Source organism: Falco biarmicus, chromosome 10 (genome assembly GCF_023638135.1).
Source record: "Falco biarmicus isolate bFalBia1 chromosome 10, bFalBia1.pri, whole genome shotgun sequence".
Lineage (NCBI taxonomy): Eukaryota > Metazoa > Chordata > Aves > Falconiformes > Falconidae > Falco > Falco biarmicus.
Window position 1 is genome coordinate 37,560,548 of NC_079297.1, and position 19,587 is coordinate 37,580,134.

The 19,587-nt window shown below is 43.5% G+C and overlaps 1 protein-coding gene across 3 annotated transcripts in view; it reads right to left on the minus strand.

Annotated features, from left to right (window-relative positions):
• PTPRJ (protein tyrosine phosphatase receptor type J) overlaps window positions 1-19,587 on the minus strand; it is a 75,739-nt gene that overhangs the window by 18,586 nt on the left and 37,566 nt on the right. For all 3 annotated transcript variants that reach the window (XM_056353599.1, XM_056353597.1, XM_056353598.1), the window contains exons 2-7: window positions 8,283-8,301; window positions 7,092-7,259; window positions 6,073-6,339; window positions 5,240-5,506; window positions 2,046-2,312; window positions 649-915 (exon numbers count right to left, since the gene is read on the minus strand). In XM_056353599.1, the coding sequence (XP_056209574.1) occupies window positions 649-915; window positions 2,046-2,312; window positions 5,240-5,506; window positions 6,073-6,339; window positions 7,092-7,259; window positions 8,283-8,301 (1,255 nt within the window). The remainder of the gene's footprint in view (window positions 1-648; window positions 916-2,045; window positions 2,313-5,239; window positions 5,507-6,072; window positions 6,340-7,091; window positions 7,260-8,282; window positions 8,302-19,587) is intronic.

Sequence of the window (19,587 nt, forward strand, 5' to 3'; positions counted from 1 at the left end):
GGACTTTACTGGAAAGGTAGGGGCACACATGCAGGTACATTTCAGGACAACACAAATGACAAGAACAGGCATGTTTTCTTTCAAATACACCCTTTGGAATGACCGAGCTGGGCTACAGCCTTGCAGGACAGCTCTAAAATTGTCTTTCCAACACCATGTGTCAAGACTTGATATTCAACATGGCAAGGTACTGGGTGGCCAAAGCAGTTCTCCTGAACTAGCGTGGCCTAAATCCCACTCTCCTGCTGCAGCCTGATAGCAGCTACAGAACCTCAACTCACAAAAGTTCCCCTGGCACAATACGCTTTCTGCGGGAGCCCCTTAAAACAAGAATTTCAGGCCCCCATCCTCTTGGAAATGAATGCAACCTCCTTTTCCAAATTTAAAGAGAGAGGTCCCTGGGGAAAAACGTCTTCTCTGTATTGCCAGCCTTGGGGACGAACTTCACCAACAGCTTTCTATCATAGCAATGCTTCTGATGTACTTTAACACCCCAAGGTTGGCAGATCGGCCATCTCCAGCTCTAGGATCAAAACATCACCCCTGCCTGCAGCAGTACCCAATTACACCCCTCGGGCAGGTAGGCAAGGGCCTGTGCTACACAAATACAGTCCACCTGAAACAGAGCTGCAAGAAACTGTCACTTACTTGTGTACAGGCTTATGGACATCGCTCCTCCTTCCGTCTGACCATCAGCCGCTACTGCAAATACTGTGAAATTGTACATCGTCCCAGGGAATAACTCAGTAATTTTAGTTGTGGTGACAGTGGACGTCAGGTTCCTATCAAAGGTACCACTTACAACCTCTATCCTGTACGTGTAGGAGCTGGAAGCAGTGGTGTTCACTGCCCATGTTAAGCTGACTTTCTCAGCACCAACATACTCCGCCTTGAGATCCTGGACTGGGCTGGGCTCTGTGAAAGGCAAGACAACAATCTGGCAAGACAGAGAAATAAAGAAAGAAGAGCCACAGCCACATTTCCTTATTCCATATAAAACGAACATTATTTGCAGCCAAGCAGCACTCCTACAGTATCAATGACCAGTTTCAGACATTCATGCTGGGGCATTTCTAGAAAAGCCACAGAAGTTCTGGGGGGTATTCTCTTCAGTTAATTTCACATGCTAAAATTATTTGTTTCCACAGTGGGTTTCCAGACAGATGGAAATCAGGGAAGGAAGCAAAGTGCAGGGTAGTCTTGGTCTGTTAACTCAGAATTGTGCCCGTCCGTGTTAATCTGAGCCCTTCAGCCCAGAGTCACCTCAAGATCAGCATAAGGAAATGGGCTCCTTGAGCAGGCCCAAGAGCTGACCCACGCGGGGGGCTGTGTGTGCAAGGCTGGTTCGGCACCAACACCAGGCAGGCAAAACCCACCCCAGGCAGCTTAGACAAGCTCATCTACTCAGCAGCAGCTCCAGCAGACACTGCTTCCAATTGCTTTGTGGGGGAGTTGCCTGTTCCCTTTCTACCCTTGAGCTAGACACAAAAGAAAGACCTTACCCTCCCATCCGTCCCTCTGATCTGGGGAAAAAGGTGCCATGGCACAAAGCCAACAAAAATGGCACCACACTGAGTGCAGCCCTAGGCACCGTCACAGCAATGGGAGCTCCAGTCCAGGGACTCCATCAAGAGCTCAAACCAATCTTCAGGAACAAAAAGCTTCTGTGATCTTGGCCACCACATTGCTGCACACTATGTCCTTTGATATGAGCTGTAATAACCTGCTCCCAGAAACACTGTAGGGGGCCTATTCAGCCCTCAAGTCTAGAAAACATCATGCTTTTGTGGCAGCCAGATCTCTACGTACTCTTGAGCAGACAAGCTGATGAAATAACTGCTTTACAGGCAACACGGGCACACACAGATACACATAAAATCACAGTTGTTTTCCGTTTTACCAAAGACCACTTGCATTCCTGTTCGCAGGAGCGAAGCAACATCGCAATGATAAATAGTAAAAAGTTGCACACCGAAGGTAAAAAAGCAGGACAATTCGGTACAAGCTGAATGTTTACAGGCAATGGGGAGGCACTGCTTCCTTACTTGTATACAGGCTGATGGACATCGCTTCTCCTTCCGTCTGACCATCAGCCGCTACTGCAAATACTGTGAAACTGTACATCGTCCCAGGGAATAACTCAGTAATTTCAACTTCAGTGACATTGGATGACAGGTTCCTAACAGAGGTACCACTTACAACCTCTATCCTGTACGTGTAGGAGCTGGAAGCAGTGGTGTTCACTGCCCATGTTAAGCTGACTTTCTCAGCACCAACATACTCCGCCTTGAGATCCTGGACTGGGCTGGGCTCTGTGAAAGGCAAGACAACAATCTGTTACCCTGCAGCAACACCTGCTCACACACACGGACAGAGGGAACACAGCACACCGCCACCTCACCCTCTTCACATCACTCACTGCTCAGAGTGCAGGGGCACCCCAACAGCATCACCACATGCTCCTGGATGCTTCTGCATCAATGGGCAGCTAAGAGAGACTGAAGAAAAGTCATTCTGAGTCATTCTGAGTGCACATCATCTCCCTTCAACACTCCAAAGGAGAAGCACAGGCCATCACTGACCACTGCTCCCAGGGCTTCCCTTGGGAATCCAGAGGTGGTCAGGAAAGAGACAGACTAACTATTTCAGTCAGAGGGGCCCTACAAGGATCACCTAGTCCAGCTGCCTGATCACTTCAGAGCTGACCAAAAGTTAAAGCATATTATTGAGGCCGTTGTCCAAAGGCCTCTTAAACACTGACAGGCTTGGGGCATCGACCACCACTCTAGGAAGCCTGTTCTGATGTTTGACCGCCCTCTCGGTAAAGAAATGCTTCCTACTGTCCAGTCTAAACCTCCCCTGCCACAGCTTTGGACCATTCCCACAAGTCCTGTCACCGGATCCCAGGGAGAAGAGCTCAGCATCTCCTTCTCTGGAAGCTGGGAGAGCAATGAGGTTGCCCCTCAGCCTCCTTTACTCCAAACTAGACAAGCCCAAAGTCCTTAGCGGCTGCCCATAGGACACGCCTTCAAGCCCTGTCACTGGCGTTGTTGCTCTCCTCTGGATGCCTTTCAAGGACCTTCACATCCTTCTGCAATGGCAGGGCCCAGAACTGCACGCTGTACTCAGCGAGGCCACACCAGCGCTGAATGCAGAGGGATAACCACCACTTTTCACCGGCTGGTTCTACTGTGCTTGCTGCCCCACGGGGCACGGTTTGCCTCCTGGCTGCCAGGGCACGCTGCTGGCTCATAGTGAGCCTGCTGCCAGCCAGCACCCCCAAGGCCCTCCCTGCAGGGCTGTTCTCCAGCCACTCCTCTCTCAATTCATACTTGTGCCTGGCATTACTCCGTCCCATGTGCAGCATCTGACATTTGGTCTTATTAAATTTCATCCTATTAATCATAGCCCAGTGCTCCAATCTACCTAGATGCCTCTGCAAGGCCTCCTGTCCCTTAAGCAAGTCAACAGCACCTCCCAGTTTGGGAGCAACACCAGAAAATTTGCTAATGGTGTGTTCAACTCCTGCCTCCACGTAGCTGATAAATACGTTGAACAGGACTGGCCCTAGAACTGAGCCCCGAGGAACACCGCGGGAGACTGGTTGCCAGCCAGATGCAGCCCCATTCACTGCAACCCTTCGAGCTCTGCCATCCAGCCAGTTCTTCCCTCAGCACACCGTGAACCCAGCTTATCCCACAGTTGGACAACTTGTCCAGAAGGATGCTGTGAGGGACAGGACCAAAAGCCTTACTAAAATCCAGAAAAACTACATTACTGCCTTCATCCACTAGGTAGGTGACCTTATCTTAGAAGGATATCAAATTAATTAAACAGGACTTCCCCTGTGTGAACCCATGCTGACTGTCCCTGATGATTGCGTTATTCCTTAAATGCTTTCCAGCAGTATCTAGTATGATCTTCTCCATAATACTTAGAGAAACTGAGTTTACACTAACATAGTTCCATGGATCTTTCCTCACGCCCTTCTTGTAAACTGGAATAACAATGGCTAGCTTCCAGGCAGCAAGGTCCTCCCCAGACTCCCAAGACCTTTGGTAGATGATCCAAAAGGGGTCCTGCTGTTACATCCGCTAGCTCCTTCAGAACGCTGGGATGAATCCCATTGTGCCCCAGGGACTTGTGGACATTCAGCTGATACAGCTGGTCCCTTACAATTTCAGTGTCCACAAATGGAAAGTCACTGGTCCCGCACACGTGGTCCTCTAGCTCAGGGGACCAGCAAGCCAAGGTCTATCAGTATTATGAAAGACAGAGGCAAAAAAAAAAAAAAAAAGCATTGAATGCCTCTGCTTTTCCTTCATCCTTATTACTAAGGTGACCATCTTCAGCAAGTATCAGTCCAATGTTTTATCTAGACCTCCTCTTGTCATTAACATACTTAAAAAACCCTTTCTTGTTGTCTGACACAACATCAGCCAGTTTCAACTCTAACTGAGCTTTGGCCTACATTCTTCTCCCTGCATATACGAACAACAGCTCTGTAGTATTTCCGAGAAGCCTGACCTCACTTCCAGAGATCAAACACTTCCTTTTACCTCCTGAGCTCCACGAGGAGTTCCCTGTTCAGCCAAGCTGGTCTTCTGCCTTGCTTGCTTGACATATGACACGGCAGAATTGCCTGTTCTTGTGCTTCTAAAAGGTGGTTAAAAAATCAGCAGTACTCGTGGACTGCTAAGCCCTCAAAAGAAGATCCCCATGGTAGTCTGGCTAAGTAGCTCCCTGAATAGCTCAAGGTTTGCTCTCTTGAAGCCCAGGGTAGCAAGCCTGCTGTCTTCCCCCCCTTATTACACTGAAAATGTTAAACTCGACCATTTCACGATCATTATGGCCAAGACAGCCACCTAGCACCACACCTCCCACAAGTCCTTCTCTATTAACAAACAGCAAGTCTAGGAGGGAATCTCTCATAGTTGTGTGAATCACACAGTTGAGTGTGAATCACTCAGTACTTGTGACAAGAAATTATCTCCTATATGAGGGGATATGAGGAGATCATGACGGAAGGGAAGGAAGGTGGGTTTTGTTTCATTTCTTTTTAAAGCAGGGATGTGTTTCTTCCACACATTAAGACCCCATTTTTAGGAGACAGCTCAAATTAGGCTCCAGGATTAAAACATCACATCTACACACAACACTTTTATATTTCAGCTGTCAGACAGGTAGGTAGAGCTCTGAGCTACACAGCGGAACAGGGCTGCAAGAAACTGTGACTTACTTGTATACAGGCTGATGGACATCGCTTCTCCTTCTGTCTGACCATCAGCCGCTACTGCAAATACTGTGAAACTGTACATCGTCCCAGGGAATAACTCAGTAATTTTAGTTGTGGTGACAGTGGACGTCAGGTTCCTAACAGAGGTACCACTTACAACCTCTATCCTGTACGTGTAGGAGCTGGAAGCAGTGGTGTTCACTGCCCATGTTAAGCTGACTTTCTCAGCACCAACATACTCCGCCTTGAGATCCTGGACTGGGCTGGGCTCTGTGAAAGGCAAGACAACAATCTGTTACCCTGCAGCAACACCTGCTCACACACACGGACAGAGGGAACACAGCACACCGCCACCTCACCCTCTTCACATCACTCACTGCTCAGAGTGCAGGGGCACCCCAACAGCATCACCACATGCTCCTGGATGCTTCTGCATCAATGGGCAGCTAAGAGAGACTGAAGAAAAGTCATTCTGAGTCATTCTGAGTGCACATCATCTCCCTTCAACACTCCAAAGGAGAAGCACAGGCCATCACTGACCACTGCTCCCAGGGCTTCCCTTGGGAATCCAGAGAGGCAGGTAGGAAATTGATGAGGATGGAGGTGAAAGCGGGGAAAGAAGGTAATTAAAAACAAAACAAAAACATCTGGGCTGTTTCCGCTGCACACTAACATCCCACCCTTTGCATACAGCCCAGATTAGGCTCCAGGACTAATATATCACATCTACATACAGTAGTACTGAATTATAATCTTCACATAGGTAGGTAGAGCCCTGAGGTGCACAAAAAAATTACAAACCACCAGAAACAGGGCTGCAAGAAACTGTGACTTACTTGTATACAGGCCTATTGACAGTCCTTCTCCTTCTGTCTCATCATCATTCACTACTGCAATTACTGTGAAATTATACAACGTCCCAGGCATTAAGTCGGTAATATTAGTTGTGGTGACAGTGGATGTCAGGTTCCTAATAGAAGTACCATTTACAACCTCTATCCTGTAGGTGTAGGAGTTCGAAGCAGTGTCATTTACTTCCCATGTTAAGCTAATGTAAGTCATACCAACATATTCTGCTTTGATATCAAGAACAGGGACGGGCTCTGTGAAAGGCAAGAGAAGAAAAAAAATAATCTTTTCACCTGCAAGAATATTTGTTGACAAACACAAAGCACTCTTCTCCCCACCCTACCCAAATAACAGGTCTCTGTAAAACAGTAATCAGTCTGGGAAAATGATCAAGCCACCCTTACATGTTGGACGCACTTCAAGTATCACTTCATCTCAAGGAGTAAAACTGTCTAGGTGCAGCAGTGACTACCATCCTATCCTGCCTCAGCGGTCAACTTCACGCAGGGAGCTGAGAAAGACTTGAAACACACAACTTGCTGTTATGTTTCCTAATCTGACTATTCCAAAGGGAAAAGCCTTTCTAGCTGCAAAAATCACACACCTGTCCTCCAGACAGATGATACAGCACCCTCCACACCAGGTAGAGTACTTCAGCTGTGGTCTGTTATGCATGTATTCCAAATCTGTATGTCAGAGTATGTTTGAACTGTTGCAGCTGTAACCTAAAAAGCTAACATAAGGAGAGAAGGAAGCCCAAACCTAACAGTGATAAAACTGTTTCAAGGCTACACGCTAATCACAGCATTAAATTGCACTCCCAGTCAGCTGTGCAGATACAATTCTTTGGCTCATTCTCTACTCCAGTAAAGGAGCTGGATCTGCACCCCTGCAAGGCTCTTTGCACTCTGGGCTGGAGTTCAGGCTTAAAATGCTAATGCAGTATAAAAGCACATCTAAAACCACCTTGAAAATTCACATCCCAGTCACATTCCAAGTGACTTACGTGTTACATTGTTCCGATCACTTATTGCTCTGTTGGATAGTGACATATCCCTGGTGGATCTTCCACCTCCGTAGGCTTTGTTCCCACTTGTAGAGTTTACTGATAAATTGTCATTACTACTGGTTCCTGTTTCTGCAGTTACATTTCTTGAGCTGCAATCCTCAGTGCCTGAAAGAAAGAATAAAAAGCACTAAGTATCATTACAAAACTTTGGGTTTCCCATTGGCAAAAGCATAGTCATTTTTACAGATACCATGCACAGACCCACTCACTTCTGTTTTCCCAGTTGTTCTCCTACAGATATTTCACTGCACATGCCCTGGTTTTACCACGTTTAACTCTTCTGAGATTATTTGTATTAGATTAAGAGATTGCCACATTGTTTTGGTCATATACTGACTCTGCTCATGGCCTGAATGAAAGCTACCATGATCTGATCTTTTTTTCTGCGCAGTTTTGCTTGAAAGGAATTGAACAAACTTGCATCCACATTCAGGGTGTGTATTTTCCTCATATATTATCAGAAACTAGCTGCTTTATTTAACCTGGCATACCAATTTTGTCTCTTCCCCTCAGTGTATGAGCAAAAATTTTCATACCCTTGCAATGTGTTCCCCCAAGTAAGGAAGAGACATGGTATACCTACGAAAACAACTTCAGGTTGATGCAGCACAGCCCAGAGTATGCAGAGAGTTGATTCTGAAATTTAAAAGCTAACTCACTCAAGTCTGACATTTGATATTAAGGTAGAACTCATCTGCAAGTACTTTTGGAAATTTCTGCCACATGAAAATCTGCCATCTTAGCAAGTACAGCAGTTGCTATCCTCACTTCAGAAAATCGTCAAGGCATCAACTTCGGGTGTCTTTTTTTGTTTTGGGGTTTGTTTGTTTTGTAATGCCTTTAAGTATATTTTCCATCTTTCTAAGCACATTAAATCCGTACTAGATTTTACCAGAACTCTTTGCAAACTGAAAAGCAAAGGGATCAAAGTACACACTCGTATCTTTAAAAATCCTTAAATGCATTCCACGAAATGTCACACAGTTTTGAATACTATTTCTAAAAATTCTTTTCAGGAAGTTTTTTTAAATACTTAGCTGATACAGCTGTATCTTTCTTAAAATAAATTAAAAGAAATAAGAGGTATATGAAAAAAAATTAAAAATTGAGAAACAGAATGATACTTACAGGCAATTGTACATCTGACCTGGAAAACAAAAATAGCCATAGAGATTAGAAATTCAAAACTACCAGAAGTTCAAATAAAATAAGGACTGGTTTAATTAACACATGACAGGGGAGGTGGGGAGAAATCAGTTTAAGATCAAGACTTTTCAACCTGCAAAAGAGATACCTAAAAATCTACTGACATAAAAATAAAAACAAAATTATACCAAACTACTAGATAAGAAACCCAAACACGCCAGTAAAATGTCAGTTTCAATGTTGGGTTTGTTTTTGTTTTTTTTAACTGGTTTATTTTGTTACAAAACCAGCTTGCATAACATGTTCTGATTATTTTGCACATATACCTTTAAAAACAAACCCCATAAGATCTTAGTCAAAGGATAATTTAGTACCTTTGACACCACCCCACAAAAAATGGCAGATGCCAATTAGGTCTTTTTTATTCATAAGATTTTTCCTTTCATCCTATTGCTATATAAACTTTCTTCTCACAAAAGAATATTTTGCATTTTCTGAAACAAACCCATTGTAGTCAAAGTTCAAAACACTTAGTATGTGTTCTGAAATCTAGTTTATATGTATGTGCATCCATAAAGTACCCACAGTAGCCATTTAACTGCAGCCCAAAATGACTTTGCTAGTAATACTGACAAGCACAGCAGAATTTTGCTTTGAAAATGTTTTTTAGTATTTCAGCTTCATGCTTTTACTTCTGAATAAGCCATTTCCCTTCCTGTTAGTGTGTAAATTGGCCTATAAATTGCCATCTTCATCTCCCTCGGGTGGCAGCACAAAATGCTCCCAAATGAGTGTAGTAAAAGCCCCAGACTGAGGTCTGCAGGTTCCCGAGAGGAAAAAAGTGATTTCTGAGGACTCCTGTAGCCAGCTGATACCGACCAACTGCAGCAGCCACTTCGGTAGTGTAACAGAGGTACCGCTCCAGCAATTGTATCAAGGCTTAAATACAGCTGTTCACCATGCAAAGCTACACGTGACCAGGCAAAACCGAGCACACAGAGAGAGACCGGCGTCCAAAGGACACACAGATCCCCTGTGTCGTGCTGGAGATCCGCAGGTTGCAGTGCCTTGTGCCAGGGAGGCTCGCGGGCACGGGAGGTTTCTGCCCACGCTCCGCTGTGTCTGGTTTTGGCATCGCAGTGGGTGCAGGTGGAGGCAGCCCCCAGCCCCAGCAGCTCCAGCATCACCTGCAGAAGGGCTGGTCTTCTAGCTGGACCTTATACTGTATCGCTCCTAGGAAATCCAGTTTAGCTTTATGTCAAATGGCGTGCTACCCACACAAAGCACCACTCCCTCTAACTGCAGAGGTTGACACACTTATCTAAAGCACTTGAAACTGTCTCGTTTCCTTTTTCCACCCTGTTTTCTTAGACAGTTTCTTAGCTGTTTCTGCAATCCCATGAGCTAACTCAAAATAAGCAGCTGTATCACTTCTATATATCACACTAATGCAATGCAAAGCTTCAATCCCAAATTACTTGCCTCGCAGCTCTCATGCTGCTGAGGCCACAAGTAGCTCCATCAGCAGTAGCTCCCTGCATCACAGTCATGGGCCCAAGCAGATGCACCCTCAAAAAGTAGTCAGGAGATACTGTTAAATCTTGTTCTCTGTATGAGTATGAGACTACAAAAAGCACTCTCCACAAAGATGAGGCAGGACAGCCGTCCGGAAGCAACATCAGAAGCAATGTCTCCAGCTTTACAGTAAGGAGAAACGCAGCAGAAGCAAGCTTCACGTGGAGACAACACACACTCGCCCCCCTCCAGCCTCTTGGTGCCACAGGAAGAAGTTTGGGCACACTTTCTAGGGAAAAGAGCATTTACAAGCATCAAAGAACTAACGCCTGGTCTTCTCTAGCACAGTCCTACTGACAACTCAGCACACCAAGGACATTACTTGGGACACAGATGTCCTATGTACAAGTGTGAGGCTCCTCCTCAACCTTTCTGAATATTTGAGAGCTCAGCCGAACTGCAAGGTTATTAGAAAGCAAGGAAACATTCATCAGCACTCAGGTCAAGAGCCTTTCTGTATTCTTGCACAAGGTGGCCAAGGAAGAAGAGACTAAAAGGAAAAGCCACTCACTCTTAAGGCAGGAAAACACCACTGTGCAGCACTCAGAGAAGTACTAAGCAATGTGGAAACAGCCACTGAATGATGAGCAAGAGGTGAGATTCACTGAAAAGCAGGGCAATCTAAAAGCAAAGCCAGAAAGATACTATGTTTACTAAGAAAGGGAAATCACAAAATGAAGAGAACAACAACAAGAAACACCACAGGACTGAGTAAGTTACAGTGATTTCCGCAGCCCTCTACAGACAAAACAGCAAAAGCCTGACATCACTCACAACCAGGCCTTCAGTTACTTTCTCATCTGCCTGAAGATGATTAAGTTTCTCATCTCCCTCTCCCCATATTTTGGGTTCAGGGACACAGCATCCTTCCTGAGCAACAAAAACAGACATCACATGACTGAGAAACAGGTATGCCACTATCAAGTCCCCTGCACCCCTGCTTCTCACCTCCCCATTTCTTCCCTGCTAGCTCACAACAAGAAGCATGTTGATTCCTGTTTTACCCCCTGCCACAGCCATCTGATTCAACGGCAAATTATGATCAAGCTGCTAGAAACTTGGTTGTAATGTCATGCCTGGGTTTTATTAATGATGGCCAAACAGCAAAAGGAAAGTTATGCTACAGCTCCTGTCACATGGCACACAAACAGCTTCCCATCACTTTACTTGCTTTTGTGTATCACATACTTTGGCAATACCCCCTCACAATACCCCTCTGACTTTCCAGAACCCTATTGTGCAAACCAAATTCAAAAAAAGCACATCCCGTTGGCAGCAGGCAGGCCTCCTTCTGAAACCCAAAACTGCGCAAAACAAATGATCCCATTCCCAAGCATCAGCCTGCTTGACTCAGTCATTCCGTGCCATATTTTTCAACATAAGCCATATAAACTGAACTGTTCTGTAGCCTTATGTTTTTACTGAATGAGATGCTATTTATACAAAACATTTGTTTATTATTTCAGAGGATATTTGTGCTGAACACCTGATTCTCCTTGTGTTTGCATCTAATATATCAGGAGCCCTGCCATCTCTACTTTTTCATTCTATGTCACAAATCCATATGATTCATGTATAGAGTTGGGTATTCTTTTCAACAAAAAAACTGGAACTTGGGGTAAGTGTGGAACATCCCTCCCCAAGAAAATAAAAGCCAGCACAATGCTGAACACTGAACATTTCAACTGAACAGGAGATGTGTGTACACATACTCATTCCTGTCATTGGCTATGGCAAATGAATTTTTTCCACGTGTCACACAGCCATGATCAAAGGCTGCACATCCCAGAGGAGCTGAATAATCCATCTGCGCTCACGCAAGGTCTGTCCTGCGCTCCTTATGTGTGCAGTTTTTTATTGACCAGGAGTTGGTGGTATGTAATAAGATGCAGGATTCACCTCCATCCTCCTCAGCTACCCAGTGGGTCACCTAACTGAGGAATTATTATTCGTAGTCTCACAGATAATCTTATTGAGGAAGAAATAAGATGTGCTGCAGGAAAACATCTTCAAAAATATTAAGTGACTGAGAAGCCCAAGTTCCACAAATATCTGGTAAGACTTAGACTAATACTATGATATTCTCAGGAGCGGGATTTAAAACATACCTGCTCTACACATGCATTGGGGGAGGCATAGAAGCTGGTCAGCAGTGGAGAAGACAGCAGTGCCTCCCCTCCTGTTGGCCACAAGACTTCAGATCAGCTTGGCTCTGCTGCTGAACTGTACCCTCAAATGAAGTTAGGTTTCGGGGGGAAAGCCCTTGTCACCAGCAGCCCATCTGCCTGGGGTGCTCCAGTTTCCAAGACAAACAATGTGGTTTGGGTCATGTAAACACAAGGTTAAGCAGCTGGCTGAACAGTCACAGTGAGCAAACCAAAAAATGCTAAGTAAAAAAAAAACCCTTAGCCACAAATTCTTTTTGAGAACGCTGCCTGAGGCCCTGCTTACTAGTATTTTTTGTGCTCACCAGTGTGTGCCTTATGACTCAGATGCAAAAATCCAGGAAACTAATCACAACCCTTCTCAAAGCTAACAGTGTTTCACATGTGTACCTTCAGATCTTCTCTCCTCCACCTACCCGTCCTCTTGGGTTTGGAGGAGCTCCACAAAAATACTGCCAAGCTATCACAGTGGTCTCCAAATTCTTTCTCAACACCCTTTCACGAAAACAAGAGCATAGTTTACTGCTCCAGTAACCCTGGTCTCACCTCCTTTTTTCTTCCTGCTGTGCACACCTACCATTAGCCATCCCACATCCATAACTATGGGCTTTCGAGCAAGCCACCACAGTGCAATCACCACCACGGTTTTAAGACTCCAGGCTTCACTTCGGTGATGTTATCAGTCATCACGCTCAGCCAACAAACGTTAACTAGTGAAGATGCAGTAACTCAGCCACTCACAGACTGCTCTGCCACCTCTCGTATTTCATACTTTTTCAGAAAGCATTCCCACAGAAAGTTTTTATACAAGGTCAGTGAAGTGAAAATTAAACCCTGGCATGCCATTGGGAAGCCCCACGATAATGGAAGTGGGATTGCTCAGATACTGCACATGCAGACTGATACAGCTTTCCAGTACTTGCTGATTTTCTAGGATTTGTAAGGCACTGACTGCTATTCCAGCTGGGACATCTTCCCACTTCATTGGGAGTGTAAAGTTTAAACCAGTAGGGAGCGACACCTTCCTGCAGGAGACAACAGTCTCAGAGACAGGATGAAGTTCGGAAAGACGTAATGTTTCTGTCTCTTGCAACCAGTCTCAAGGCTGTTTCACCCCATTCATTTCAATATTATATCCAAACTAATGAAGTCTGTAGGCTTACCACACCAGGCAAGAAAAATGAGATCACCTGAACTGGGGCATAAAACTATGTGCCTAAACATGTATGAACCTAGTTCAAGTTAACATGCCTTACTTTGGCAATTTCTGGGGTTTAGAGTGAAAAAAAACCCCAAACAATACTTGAAAATGAGCTAAAATAAACTTGTGTAATATTTTGCCCTATTTCTAATTTCTTCCTAAAATGTCTTAAGTCTTCAACTGCAAAGCATTTCTCTGTATTTGAGCAGACAACTTCTAAGCACAAATTGTTACACCGTTATACTATTGTAAAATGCATAGAAATTCATATGCAATTCATATGTCAAGCCAAGAAAAGCAAGTGTTTTCCCCTGTACTTAATGTACAGAAAGAAAAAAAGACAATGTAGATTAAGTCTGTGTGCTGTAGATTCACTCCAAGCTACCCTAACAATTCAGTTACCAATTTCAGCGGCATTTGTGAATACTTGGTCCTCCTGTATCAGGTCCTTAATAAGGAGGAAATAGTCAACAGGTGGCTAAGTCAGAAGCTAACATTTAATTTTGTTAGATAGTTTCAATTAAAATTGATTACTTTCTGGATTTGGTGCTAGGGTTTGGGCGTTTGTGGGCTTTTCCAGTGTATATTTACTGTGCTAAATTCATTTTAACTGTAACCCACAACAGTTTCTTTGATTCAGATTAACACTAGATGATCTCAATAATACGACACATTCACTTCCAATGAAAAACTGAAAACACACTGTGGCAAGTGTCATCTCCACATATCTTCCCTCTGGTATCTTAAGCAGGCACTCACAGCCCATCCAGAAAACACCATTTCACAGAAAGCTTGGTTTAAGTGAGTTTCTCCTGGGGGAGGAAAAAAAAAAGCTCTAATACTAGCAGCAGCAGTGCACCAAGTTTTTGCAACATTTTTGAAGGCCTCTCTTCTTTTAACCCTAAATGAGCAGCTCTGCTAATGAGACTGCATGAGACCAGATGGACATCCAGAAGAAAGAAACATTAGTTCATGTTCGTTATTAATTGGATAGGGCTGGACCCTCACAGGACACCGTGTTGTATTAGGAAGCTATGCAAAGTTCTAAAGCAGTCGACAGCCATACAAACTATGCACAGGCTATTTTGAGCTGTTATGCAGTTACGTGAAAGAGGAGAGACTATTTCCACTTTGCATGTATTAATCTTTTACCCCTGACATTTCTAAATTTTGCCTTCCCTGAAGCAAGCTTTTCTCCAAAGACAGACCAAATATCATTTTTTCCACTGGCTTTTACAAAAACAGATGAGGAGATTCTGGTTTGTGCAGAAACTGCAGTGAACTAAAAATGTTGTGAAAGACAAAGCCTTGTAGGAAAGCCAAGATGAGACACCGAATGAAGATTTGTGGTGAAACATACTGGAGAAAGTTCTTTGTTCCTGTCCTGATTTCTCTCCAAATTTTACCTCTATCTGCTTCTCAGATGACCAGCCTAGGTGTGAGGAATCTTCTGGGCAACGGCAACGTATCCAAAATAAACAGAAAAATATAGAATGGATCTCATCTGAACTGTACCTGTTAGATCTGTTTCCCCTTCCTCAGTCCTACCTTCAAGAAAAGGTTTCTCGCGTAAGTTATCCTGCAGTTTGGTACAAGGAAGCAGTTCACCTACCTGTGCACATATAAAACAAACAAGCAACAGAAATACCTAAAAACGAGCAGCACAGATTTTGGTAGGAACAGGCTGACAATAGGCCCAGACACCAAACACAGCTGCATTGCAACTGACAGCACTCTCACCACCGACCCAGAAGCACCATTAAGACTTCTTCCCAATGGCTTCCAGGTCAACCATCAGCTTAAAACTTTCCGTGCAACCCAGTGACTGCTGTCTGTTTCCCCCAAACCTGCAGGTTCTGATGAACTACAGGCAGAAGGTGTTGCAAACCACCTCACAGCTCAGTAGCATCCCCCCCAACATCCTGCAGTCTTTCAACTGAGAAAACAACAACAAAATTTCATTCCAGAGAAAGGCTGAGAAGTTTCAGCAAGTTTAAACTATTCGCATAACCCAGTAAGCCCTACATGTAATGTCTCTTCAGAAACGATCTTGCTGAAGGAGTTTACAAAGGTAACTGTTTATTTGACAACGGCAGTGAGTAATATAAATTATACATATATATAAAATATATATAAAAATAAAAAAAATAAAAAATAAAACAACTACCTACTGAAACACAAACTGTTACCCTACTTGAGCTGCACATCATACCAGTGTCGGTGGAACTGCAGCTGGGTGTGCAATGAGCAATGCCTGAATCAAAAAACCTCCTCTTTTAATAGGAATTTTCAGTTAACAGTGCCAGTCATTTTCTTTCAAAACTAGGAAAGCGTCAACCTCTATTTTATGTGAACAAGGCGCATTCCTGCATGTAGCCTAACAGCACAATTTTTTCACTCTGAGTCATTACTCAGGCACACCCTGGAAGGAGGAGGATACAATGAAAAAAAGAAGGGAAAAATTAAAAAAGAAGAAAGAAAAAAAAAAAAAAAAAAAAAAGACTCCTGTGGCAATGACACAATGCTAACTGTCCCCAGGTCAGCAGGGCTGGCCACTCGGGAAACACACAGCAGAGCCAGCAGCCACGTGGCCCTGCAGCACAGCCATGGAAATGAGGGGTGCTCCCTGGCAGGGCCCGATTTCAGATCTGCTTTGCTGACAGCAATTGAGACGCTCAAGTTTCTCTCTTACGACAAGTGGATTTCACTCTCCAGAGCCAGCCACTTTAGAGTCTGCACAGTCGCTGCTCGAGAAAGTGTTAAAAGACACTTTACAAGGAAACAACATTGAGCTGGATTTGGTTTGAGAGTTTTCCAAGTAAAACTAGCTGTAAAGGGATTTTAAAACTCACAAAAACTCAAATGTATCATCAAGAAAGATGATTTATATTGAAAATAAAGATCAAATTTTTGATCTTTCAAGCCTTGTCTGGCGTGTGAAATCAGCTCGCTCACACAGAACTCAAAACTCTCTTGCTAGACAGAAACCCCTTTTTTTGTGGCAGCCTTGATGCTGGCACATGAAGGGCTTGTTGTTTCCTGCCTTACTTCTATACTTTTCTTCAGACAGTTTATCTTTTTGCCCTTACCAGGATCCTGAAAGGCTCCTAATTTAAAAAAGCAACGAGGCATGCAGCTGGCAGAAACCAGCCTGTGACCACTGCCCCACATCCAGACCTTTCAGGCTAACTTTCATCTCCTCCTTCATGCTCTGTTACCGTTTATCACCATTTATTTATGCTCCTTCAGCACGTTCAGTTCTAGCACCATGTAAAATGCTCCACTAGAATCCAAGTACGTACCTGCACGGCATGCCCCGCAGCCGGCAAATCTGTGCCAAGCGCGGAAGGCGATCCTTCCTCCCAGCCTGGCTTGGTAATGCAGTCTTGAGACCACTAGAGGCCCCGATAAAACCATCAAACTTCAGCCCGAGTGACTAACCGCAGAGAAACATGCCTAAATTCCCATAAAAGTGACATATTCTGGAAAGTGCAAGGCTACGGATGACCATGCCAGAGCGTGAAGTGTGGATGTAGATAAAACCGCCAGCTCAGATGCAGATGGTGGGAGCTAATTACACCATGCTGAGCTGGCTAAGGCAGGCTCAGTGCATCCTCAAGCATCACAAACCTGTCAGGAGGGAAGTAATTTTATACAATAAATTACTGGCTGGACCTCAGAATTTCTTCACAGTGCTTATTTACTACATCTCACATCTTCAGCTGCACTGTTTTGTACTAAATCAGCATTTTTTGATGGGCCCTAAAACTAAAGTAGCATCTGATCAACTTCTTAAAAACAAGTGCAGATTGCCCCATAGCAAAAAATGTGACACTAACCCTTTCCAGTTCTAAAGTAAGTCAGAGATCTGGCTGATCTACAAGGATCAGATTATCACAAACAATTCGATTAAACAAACGATGTTTTCCCATATGCTGTTTTCACATGCAGCAACATGGGGCTAGGGGGACACCCCGGAGGTTTGCCTTCAACTGTCAGCCCGTGTAATCCTTTAATGAATTTCAACTGTAGCAGAAGACAAATGGACTGCAAGCGTTCAAACATGTAGTAGTAGTCCTGGGAGGGAACAAAAGATCTCATTGTATGGCTCCAGCAAGTTCATCTAGGGCTCTGGTAGAGTCTCTCTTTTCCTCCTCTTTGAACAGAAGCTGAATAGAAACAGAAATGAGAACTGGCTCTGCCATCACCCCATCACCAGACTTGCCTCTATGAATACACTGAGGCTGCATGAGAAGTTATTCACTGACAACAACGTGGGCTCTCTCTCACTTAGCAGTCAATAGTCATGTCTATCAAAGGTCAACTTCATGGCCATCTGGGAAGACCAGCTATGGTGGAAAAGGGCTGGATGATGCAGGGTCAGAACTGGAGATCAAACCTGACACTGCAGCCTGACCAGCTGCAAACTTTTTGTTCTAGAAAAATAATACCCATGGCTTCTTTCTCTGTCCGAGATACATAAAGGAGTCCCTGCTGATCTGTATGTTTGGCTTAGCTCTGATACAGATCAAATAGCTAGTAGCTCATTTCAAACTCTTATAGTTAAGGGGAAGATATGTTTATGTAATCTATGATGAGTCTTGAAACAGTCCTTGCAAATAAATCGCATATTGTATCATCACTGTGCAGTGTTTGCTTACACTTGGACATCACTTAGAAACAGAGGAAGCTTTAAAACTAAGATTCAATTTTTATAATATTCTGGTCAATGTTTGCTTAGAGTAATAACACCACTGATAGGGTTTCCCATAGCCTCTGCTATTTCCTTACAGTTAGGGATTTTCTGCTACCTGTATCTCCAGAACACAAAAGCATGCCTCTTTCCATTGCATAGCTTTAAGAGACAAATACAAAGTTTTCATAACAGATTACAGAATATAACCTTTTTAAAAAATGCAATTAAGTGAAATTTACCAAATTCCATCCAAACTAGCTGTCTTATCACTAAATGAATATCCACTACCAGCAAGTTTAATGATGAAGCACAATTATTTCAATCATAAATTCACTTTCCACTTGATAATGGTTCTGGCAAATTTTAAAAACGCAAGATTAAAAAAAGATAATTTCTGTAAAAGTTATGTTTCTGAAGGCACATATATAAATATATATTATACAGGCAGCCTTCCATTTAACAGATTGCCTTGGGAAAATATTTTAAAAGCACTTTGAAGATTTATTAGAAATAGTGGTCTGCTATTTTGTGTGTGAATAATTTTGTCACACAGGCCCTCCACAGCATTTGACAGTGTTACCCCTAATGCAAAACCAGAAAGGGGCAGCAACAAGTCCAATACCATCCTCCAAGCATTCTGGCAGTGTCTCACGTTGGCAAAGTCTGTCATAGCAGCCATTGCCTCAGCTGTGGCAAAAAAACCAAACAAACCAAAACCAAAAACAAAACACTGAGATATTAAAAAGAACTGATACTATCAGGCACCAACACTGGAGGAAGAGACTGGGGGTAGGGGAGGGCTTCATCAGTATCTCTCTTTTTCCTACCTATGTTATTAACCCATTTAGTCAAATTATTATTTTTTTTTTAAGTATACCTGGGACAGTTAGAAATTCAGGTCGAGGGATATCCCCCAGATATACTCAATGTATTTTATACAAGCCTCTCAATACTTACGTACAAAATGGAAGGATGAAAGTAGAAGCTACTAGAATCAATCGCAACTCCTCATCCTCAGGCCTCATTTTTGTTACACCTTCAACAACACCTAAACAGCTCCTTCAATTAACGATTCTTTGACTCGAACTGAAAGTCACAAGAGTAGACTTGGTTTTATTTCACCCAGATTATATGTTCAACATCTTTGAAACTTTAGATGTTATTCTCTTTTGCTCCCATGTCCTCAAACAAACCACAAACATGGAAACTGAAAAATATCACTTCTTCTCTAGAAGTTTTCTAACCTTGAGTTAAACCTAGACAGTTTCCCTGCACCACCACAAAACACCTTGGAAGCCTAGCAGGACAAGAACTTCATGATTTATATACATACAGGTTTATATGGATTTCACATGTTAAAGATGAAACAATGCCTACAATAAATAGTAGCAAAGCATTTCCAACCAAGAGAGTAATAAACGGTAGTAAAACATTTCCATTTTTGAGACATTTCTTTCTGGTCTGACATTCAGTGTTTCGTTTTTTATACTTTTTAGTATTGCATTAAAATATACCTAGGCCAGAAATGGGATTATGAGTGATCTGTTAAAAATACACTTCTGAACTTTCTTATCTGCATGTTTAAGGCCTGACAAGTTACCAAAACTTTGAACAGAAACCCCACATAAGTATGTATGTTTGGAGCAAGAG